The 8,989-nt window shown below is 42.1% G+C and overlaps 1 protein-coding gene across 3 annotated transcripts in view; it reads right to left on the bottom strand.

Moving 5' to 3' along the window:
* Positions 1–1,464: 1,464 nt before the first annotated feature.
* The window catches only part of FHL2 (four and a half LIM domains 2), a 32,297-nt gene continuing 24,772 nt past the window's right edge, over positions 1,465–8,989 (bottom strand). The window contains exons 5-7 of one of the 3 annotated variants that reach the window (XM_035116001.2): positions 5,448–5,617; positions 4,878–5,064; positions 1,465–4,175 (exon numbers count right to left, since the gene is read on the bottom strand). In XM_035116001.2, the coding sequence (XP_034971892.2) occupies positions 4,024–4,175; positions 4,878–5,064; positions 5,448–5,617 (509 nt within the window). In that variant the 3' untranslated portion in view covers positions 1,465–4,023. The remainder of the gene's footprint in view (positions 4,176–4,877; positions 5,065–5,447; positions 5,618–8,989) is intronic. The other 2 variants (XM_035116000.2, XM_035115999.2) reach the window with 2 other exon arrangements.

Raw genomic sequence — 8,989 nt, 5'->3', positions numbered from 1 at the left:
TAAACCTTGTCAATACCCAAGACACATGGTTGCCACCAACAACGTTCATTCATTATCGTGTTTGATGAAATGCAAAAAGCAGCTGCTACCGATTCATACCACCGAAGGAAGATGCAGGAGCAGCGCTCTTGGAGTCAGGTGAACTTTATATTTTTTTGACAGTAGCAGCGCACTTCCCCCCACCTCCCAAAATAGGCTTCATCTCATGGTACCTTTCATGCAGAGGCCATGACGTATATTGTGGCACACTGCATAGCAAGCATCACATGACATTCCTCTGCAGTAGAACTGTACCTCTCTCTGAGCCATCAGTACAGAATTTTATCTTAGAATCTAGGCAAGAAGTTAAGTACCCGTACATACATTCCAACAACTTCATGAGTGGCAACTACCATGCTGCTTCCTGGAATTGGCCTCAGGTGTGGTGGAGTCTCCTCCTTTGGAGGTCTTTAAGCGGAGGCTTGACAGCCATCTGTCAGGAATGCTTTGATGGTGTTTCCTGCTTGGCAGGGGGGTTGGACTGGATGGCCCCTGTGGTCTCTTCCAACTCTATGATTCTATGATTCTGCACAGGAGCATGTGAAGAGAGGACAACAAATGCCAGCAAAGGCTAATGTGAATATGGTCTTTGACACAAAGTAGTTTGGCCAATAGGGGAATCGATGGTAAGTGGATTATGACAGTGATCTAAACATGAGATTATCAGGTTATCAGTGGCCTGACGATTTGCTTCTAAATTCTCAACCTCATTAATGAATAAATGGCTATATTACTACTTATAAGGTAACAGTGCAGATGTTGTTGCCTTGACATTTTTAAAAGAGCTATAGTTTGGTCATAGTAAGGGAACTGGTTGTCAGGCTCCGCATAAAGGTGACAATTAGAATAATCTCTTGGGTGGGTGAAGTTAAGAGAGATCGTGAGTAACGGTATGTATTCATGGTAGAAAAAGATTCCCTCGGGGGGGGGGAGTTGTTAAATAATGTTATGTATGATTCCATCTGGGAAATAGAAAATAAGAATCATAGAGTTGGGAGAGACCACAAAGGCCATCCAGTCCAACCCCCTGCCAAGCAGGTAACACCATCAAGCCTCTACTTAAAGACCTCCAAAGAAGGAGACTCCACCACACTTCTTGGCAGCAAATTCCACTGTCGAACAGCTCTTACTGTCAGGAAGTTCTTCCTAATGTTTAGGTGGAATCTTCTTTCTTGTAGTTGGAATCCATTGCTCCGTGTCCACTTCTCTGGAGCAGCAGAAAACAACCTTTCACCCTCCTCTATATGACATCCTTTTATATATTTGAACATGGCTATCATATCACCCCTTAACCTTCTCTTCTCCAGGCTAAACATACCCAGCTCCCTAAGCCATTCCTTATAAGGCATTGTTTCCAGGCCTTTGACCATTTTGGTTGCCCTCCTCTGGACACATTCCAGCTTGTCAGTATCCTTCTTGAACTGTAACTGTGGTGCCCAGAACTGGACACAGTACTCCAGGTGAGGTCTGACCAGAGCAGAATACAGTGGTACTATTACTTCCTTTGATCTAGACGCTATACTCCTATTGATGCAGCCCAGAATTGCATTGGCCTTTTTAGCTGCTGCATCACACTGCTGACTCAAGTCAAGAAGATCAAGATTGATTTGGGGTTTCCTTTTCATTCTTTGTTTTGTTCTAGAGCCTGCATTGAATTCCTCAGCTGCAGCTATATGTGATGAGTGGCTTCCATGACTGGTAGAAATACACAGAAAACTGCTGTTTCAAAGTTTAATATTTGGCTTGCGGAGAGAGATCAAGATCTTATGGTCTTCTCTTATGAGTATACAGTACAGTATATGGATTTTAAGTCTTCTGCATTAATCACTGGAGAGCTTATGTTTTTATTGTAGAAAAGAAACAGCATATGCCAGAAATTGATTTACACCATTCTTCCCCTAAAATTATAATTTGCCTGAAAAGACTAATATTATAAATAATTGTGCCCTGCACACTTTTTGAGATGGTTCCCCTATACAGTAGTGTTTGAGAGATTTTAAATTTGCATGAATATCCTGACTGTGTGAAAAGCAGAAAATATTCTGTCACTGAGCCATATATACGTTTTCTTCGGACCTGTTTTCAAGAGCTGAGATGTTTTCGTAAAGTAGACAAACTACCAGTATCTACCTACCGTAGTATAATTGGACACAAAAGTGAAAATGAATGTAATGCAGTAGCAGGAGCTGACTTCTAGCTACCTTATCCTTAAGCTAGGAAGATAAAGCCTTCTCAAGCCCTACTAATAGTTATGCATAACAGTATAAATCTGAGGAGGCTGCAACCTCATCTGCCTCCTGCTTATTTATGATTTCAGAATCTGTTTTGATCAGCGCCTGAAGTTACTGATTGCGAAATTATGATGAACAGCAGACACTGGAGCAATATTGTACAAGCACTGCAGATACACTACTGGAAATATCTGGAACAGGAATGTAGCTGCTCTTAATTTCCATTATTGCCCAATATTTCAGAAAATAAGGGCAATTTTCTGTTTGTACCAGTAGCAGCCAGCGATTGGGCGGTTACTTTCGGAACATGTAATGCTTCTGTTTTTTAATGGTCTCATTGAGATTTGGGGTTTGGTTTTGTTGTTTATATGGATCCATCCTTTTTAAATAAAAGGAGTTTATCCACGCCTTACCTCAAATGCTAACATTTATTGAAAGTTAAGTCTCTAAGATGTCAACTTCACCAAAATACAGCAGACTTCATTAGAAATACATTTATTACTTCATAAAATACAAGGTGCAATGGAATTTCAAAACGAGTTACTAAAAACTGAAGATGTACTTTGCAAAATGGCCCTGTAATACTGTGCAATAATGTGTTGCGGATTCACATCAATTTAAACCTCATGCAGTCTGTTCAAAAGCACGTCCCATTCAGTTCAATGGGAGTAATTCCAATGAAAATGTGCATAGAATTGTAGCCTCAAAACCTTTATTTTAAGGCATAACCCAAAACTTTCTATCTATCTAGATAAAACTTTCTATCACTGATTGAACCAACATACTCTACTTTCAAATTATCACCTACTTGGACATTGATGCTTGATCTATCAACACCAAACAGTAGCTCCTGTAATCTTTCCGGAATCCCCAAGTCGAATATGTTATCAGTTTTAAACTACTTACATCTTTTGAAGAGAAATTTGTATTGCTAAGAATGTAACAGCCCTGTTGAATCAAACCAAAGGCCCAGCTACATCAGCACCCTATGTTGTGTGGTAGCCAAGCAGATTATTATGGGAAGTCCACAAGCAGGGTATGAGCTAAATTAGGGTTGCCATATTTAAAAAAGTGAAAATCTGGACACAAAAGCTATTGAGCTTTGCTCTTTGTGGCAAAGTTGTTGAGTTGTTGAGCTTTTTTTTCATGAAATCTCAACAACAAAAAATGCGTTTTTGAGCTATTTTTTAAAAATTAAAATTGGCTAAATCTGCACTACCAACACGAGCTGCCATATATCCAGAGTTTCCTGGACATTTAAGCAATTTCCGCCTGGATGCTGCTTAAAGGGGTTGAATGCTGGCTATGTCTGGAAAATTCCAAACATATGGCAACGCTATCTCAATACCACACTTCCTGTTATGTTCTCCAACACCTGGCATTCAGAGTCCACACTGTCTCTGAACCTGGAGAAAATAATCAGCCATCTTCACTGGTAGCTTTTATCCTCTAAATATCTGAGCAACTCACAACTCCGTATTTGAACTGGACTCGATTCATAAATTAAATGTATTGCCTAGCAGTCAATGTCAAAACCACCTCCCCACCCTCTTGTCTTTCCCTTCTCTAAAGCATTTCTACAACCTAGAAAAAGAAAAAGAAAAAAAATCTGATGAATATATATTGCGGGGGGGGGGGGACGGACCCAAACACGTTTTTCACTTCTGGTCAAAACCCACAGCCGTCATTGCTTATTTGAGAAAATAGATGCACTTGTGAGAGCTGTTGATGGTGGTTTCATTCTTTTCACATTTTAAATGTCCTTCCCACACTCAGGACACAGGATGTCATCCCTTTCTGTGAGGAAACCGCGGCCCACCAACGACAGGGAGCACTTCTTGCAGTTGAAGCAATCGTTGTGCCACTGGCGTTCCTCAAAGGAGATGTACTTGGTACCTCCAAGTCCTGAAAAGGCAAAACATGTATTTAAGAAGAAACCACGGGAGCCTTAGCTGCCAAGTCTCCCGTTTCCCCCAGGAAATCCCTGTTTTTCCAGCTGTTCCTAGCCTAGCTGAAAAAACTGATTTTTTTTGTTTTTCCCCAGTTTATTCTGGCGCAGCGGCCATTTTGGAACTGGGCGGAGCATGCTCAGAAGTGACTTTTGATGCTGCTCTGCCCAGTTCCAAAATGGCTGCAGTGCGACTTCTGCGGCCATTTGGAACTGGGCAAAGCAGCATCAAAAGTCACTTCTGAGCATGCTCCGCCCAGTTCCAAAATGGCGGCAGCGCTACTTCCGGTCTGCTATTTCCGGCCCAATCCCTTATTTCTCTGACAGCAACTTGGCAGGTATGACGGGAGCACCTTCTGTAAGGTCATTTGGGTCAGATTCCCACATCGTTTCCAGTTGTGAATAAACTTCCTTGGGCTTAAACATGTGGGAAAGCTGCATTTAAACACATCATTGACATAACTTAGTCACAGCTGAGCCTGCATGCAGAATTCTAGATTCCTGTCAGTCCCTAGATCAGAGATGAGGGACCTGTGGCCCCTCCAGGAAAAGCGGCAATTAAATAAAATGAACGAATGAACTTTACTCTGAACTGATTGGTGATGTTTTTAAGGTGCTATGTTTCTGTTTGCAAAGGAAAACGGTAACACAATACTTACCACTGATTGGATTGGTGCATCCAGCACACTTCTTGGCATAGAGGTTGCAGTAGCAGTTCAAACAATAGGCAAACTCATCCCGGGAAGTAAAGCGTTGCCCAGAGAGCTGTTTTTTGCACCCAGTGCACACAAAACACTCCTTGTGCCATGGCTGCTCCCGGTAAGTAATTCCTCCTGTAGTAATTGGCTGTGTAATCATGAAAAGAAAAGGAATTCCTATTGATTTTGTGCCCCATTTCAGTTCAACTTGCAAATCTTTTCAAGAGGCAGCAGAACTAGTCTCATGCTTAACCCCTCGCACCTTTTCTGCGAAGCCCCTGACAACCTTCTTTGTTGCCGTGTCTTTTTGTCTTTTACCTCGCAGCTAAGCCAAAATGCGCATGACTTCAAAGCATTGCACAGCCTTATATAGTTCAATGCTCTAGAACATGTTGGCGCAAAAGTACATGCAAAACTGGATTGCAGTTTTGCTCCGAACTAAAGCAGACGTGTGTGTGTGTGTGTGTGTGTGTGTGTGTGTGTGTGTGGCTTTTGGTTTAATAGTCATTTGCACGAAGCAATAAACAATACCTTCTTGCACTGGACACACTGCATAGCGAACTGCTTTTCATAGCAGGGCACGCAGAAATTCTGACTGTCTTTGGGAATGAAACTCTTTGTTCCAATTGGCTGTTGGCACCGATGGCAGATAAAGCAGGTCTCATGCCAGCTGCTTCCTTTATATTCCATCTTGCGGGTACCTAGGAGGAGACCACAGCATGAGATTTCTACCTTGGCTTTCAAGCTGCTGTGTAGGGAAAAGGTAAGTAGAAACTGTGTTCCATTTTCCAGTTTGCATATGAGGAGAGGCCGGACACACTTTTAGCAGGAACTTGGGTTTTTGTGGGAGTAGCAAAAGTATAAATTCCTGCAGCTATTACACTCCTCAGATCCATTCTGATGTTTAAGATGTACAGGTGAGCTTCATGAAGAGTCCCTTTTCGAGTGACTCTCTCAATAGACTATGAAAACCATTCAGGTTGTGGGGTTTTGTGGCCTTTCATCAACATTTACTAGTGGCGTTTGCTCGGGGTGAAACACTCCTTTCTTCTAGTTTTGGTTTCCCTCCATCCTTTCCTGTTGTTTCCCTTTTGGGGGCTGACATCAGTCCCACCTCTCAGCACTGGAGAAAGATTCTAGCTTTTTTAGGTTGTGCAAAGTGGACTTTGGCACCTTTGTGCCATTGTTGATGCAAAATACCAAGACGCCAATGAGACTGGTCCTTTGGTGTTTCTCTCGAGAACTGAGGAGAGGTCAATTTCTTAAAGCTGCTGAGAAAATTTCCAAGCACTGAAGAGGCTGCCCTCACCAAAGTGGAAAACCTCATCATGCAGCTCTACACAGGACAAACGAAGATGGCCACCCCACCCCACCCCAAAACAAGGACTGAACTCCTTAGCTCCTTCCTGGTTACATTCTGATCCAAATACGACATGCATCTTATATTTGTGTCTTCTCTTTTCTGATTATTCTCTAATGATTACCTAACCCTCTTCTGCCTCTCTGACTTCCTGGGTTCTATTACAATTTTCCCTCTAGTTCTGTTTTCCTACTGTCTTCAGCATTTTTCCAGCCCATTTTCTGCCTTAGGCAGTTTTGAGTTTGGGGATAGGACTGAATTAACCCAGCCCTTTCAAAAAAAACACGCCCAAACAAACAACAACAACAACAAAACACCACCCATTTTGACCCTGGCTTGCTAGAGTAAGCCAAACCAGTTGGGCATGTATAACCTGGAATATTTTTTCCCAAGCTTTGTGGAATGGGTTACAATGATATAAAAATGCAATATTACAAAACAGTAAAAGCAGGTCTGAAGCTCAACATCAAAAAAACCAAGATCATGGCCACTGGTCCCATCACCTCCTGGCAAATAGAAGGGGAAGAAATGGAGGCAGTGAGAGATTTTACTTTCTTGGGCTCCTTGATCACTGCAGATGGTGACAGCAGTCACGAAATTAAAAGACGCCTGCTTCTTGGGAGAAAAGCAATGACAAACCTAGACAGCATTTTAAAAAGCAGAGACATCACCTTGCCGACAAAGGTCCGTATAGTTAAAGCTATGGTTTTCCCAGTAGTGATGTATGGAAGTGAGAGCTGGACCATAAAGAAGGCTGATCGCCGAAGAATTGATGCTTTTGAATTATGGTGCTGGAGGAGACTCTTGAGAGTCCCATGGACTGCAAGAAGATCAAACCTCTCCATTCTGAAGGAAATCAGCCCTGAGTGCTCCCTGGAAGGACAGATCGTGAAGCTGAGGCTCCAATACTTTGGCCACCTCATGAGAAGAGAAGAATCATTGGAAAAGACCCTGATGTTGGGAAAGATTGAGGGCACTAGGAGAAGAGGACGTCAGAGGACAAGATGGTTGGACAGTGTTCTCGAAGCTACAAACATGAGTTTGACCAAACTATGGGAGGCAGTGCAAGACAGGAGTGCCTGGCGTGCTATGGTCCATGGGGTCACGAAGAGTCGGACACGACTAAACGACTAAACAACAACAAAAGCAGATGACAACCAAGAGCACAGAATGTGTTCTAAAATATATCTCAGGTGTCAAAAAGAGGTCAGGGTAAAAAGGGGAATTTTCAGCAGATGATGAAAGTTACACAATGGAGGTGTCCAATGCTCCTTGTGTGGAGGGAATTCCACAGCTTAGAAATTGCCGCAGAGAATGTCCTCGCTCAAGCCACAACACACACCCTGGGTTTCTGAGTGCAATGGAACTACCATTTTCAGTGAATGGGCTGTCTGAAAGAGACCATGTTCTGAATTTTTCTCACAAATACAGGAGACATCTCATGCTCATGCACATGCTCATTTATTCAGCGGTCAACTTTGGGCTCTCAAACTTCAGTGTTGTCCTATGCAATGCTAAAATTCAACACAGCATTTTTGTGTTCGTCCCCTGCATCATGGCGCCCAGCGTGACAGCACTTGATTGAGCCACCCTAAAACCACCTCCGATTCATTCCCTCTCTGGAAACAAACCAGAGCAGAAGACGCCCAGGCCACATGGAAAGAGGAATTTTTGTATTTAAATATTTCAAGCACACCTTGTATTGGTCTTTGAAAGGCCAATGTTGAATTGCATCCTAGTTAAATGAATTACATTATTGTTGGGCTGCCGTTTAAGGGCAAAGCGCTATTACCTCTGTATGATTTGCAAACAACTTTCAGTGATATTAACATCATTTATCAGATGGGAGGGCTCATCCCTCTTACATTGAAAGAGACCAAAAAAATTATTAAGTGAGCTCTAATTGGCGTACAAGCAATGTAGCAAATGTGTTAACAGATTATTATCTTGCTCTATGACATTTTAAATGGCTCTTCTCATCTTATCAGTTTATTAATGTGCTATATTAATAAAGCTATAATTATGCTACGTTTAGTGCTTGTGTGATTTTTTTTAAAAAAAGAATTAGGTGGAATAGAGAGCTAAAGTGTCAATCCCTGAAGGAATGAAAGAATGCCCTATTAAACAAAGCAGATCTGATAACTAACAGAGCTGGGTGGCTTCACAAGTTCCCATCTTTGAAGTACTGCTGAGATGTTTTCAGTTCTTATTCCATCCCTACTACGAAGGTATAATTATTATTATTATTAAGTTAGAAATAGTTTACTTACAAACGCTACAAAGGTCAGATTCATGTGCTTTTCTATACAGTTCCAAAACGGTGGAGTTCCTACTGGTATAGGAGTTCAAGAGTGGTATAATTTGATTGCATTCTGTTTGGACCACTGCAACCTGCTTAGATCAGAGATGGCAGCAACATCTGCCCACCCACGATGCACTTGTCAGCCCACATTGCACAAGCCAGCAAGAGCTATTACACTACCACATTTAATATACCACACTGGAAAATCCAGAGCCTCTAGTATCTGCTTTCCCCATGCAGCAAGCTTCAAGCACACTTTGCAGGCATGCACTATGAAGCTGCATCTGGATGGATTTGTATGTATAATTATTTTCGTAATTTCTGTTCTGTTTAGTTATACGAGGCGATATCTAGAGTTACTCATGCTCAGAGTAGACCTGAAGGTAGGATTGAAGGAACACCTTCCGATAA

Source organism: Zootoca vivipara, chromosome 4, assembly GCF_963506605.1.
Source record: "Zootoca vivipara chromosome 4, rZooViv1.1, whole genome shotgun sequence".
In the NCBI taxonomy this organism is placed as follows: Eukaryota; Metazoa; Chordata; class Lepidosauria; order Squamata; family Lacertidae; genus Zootoca; species Zootoca vivipara.
Note: the sequence above shows the minus strand (reverse complement) of the source record. Positions and strands in the feature narration are given on the sequence as shown.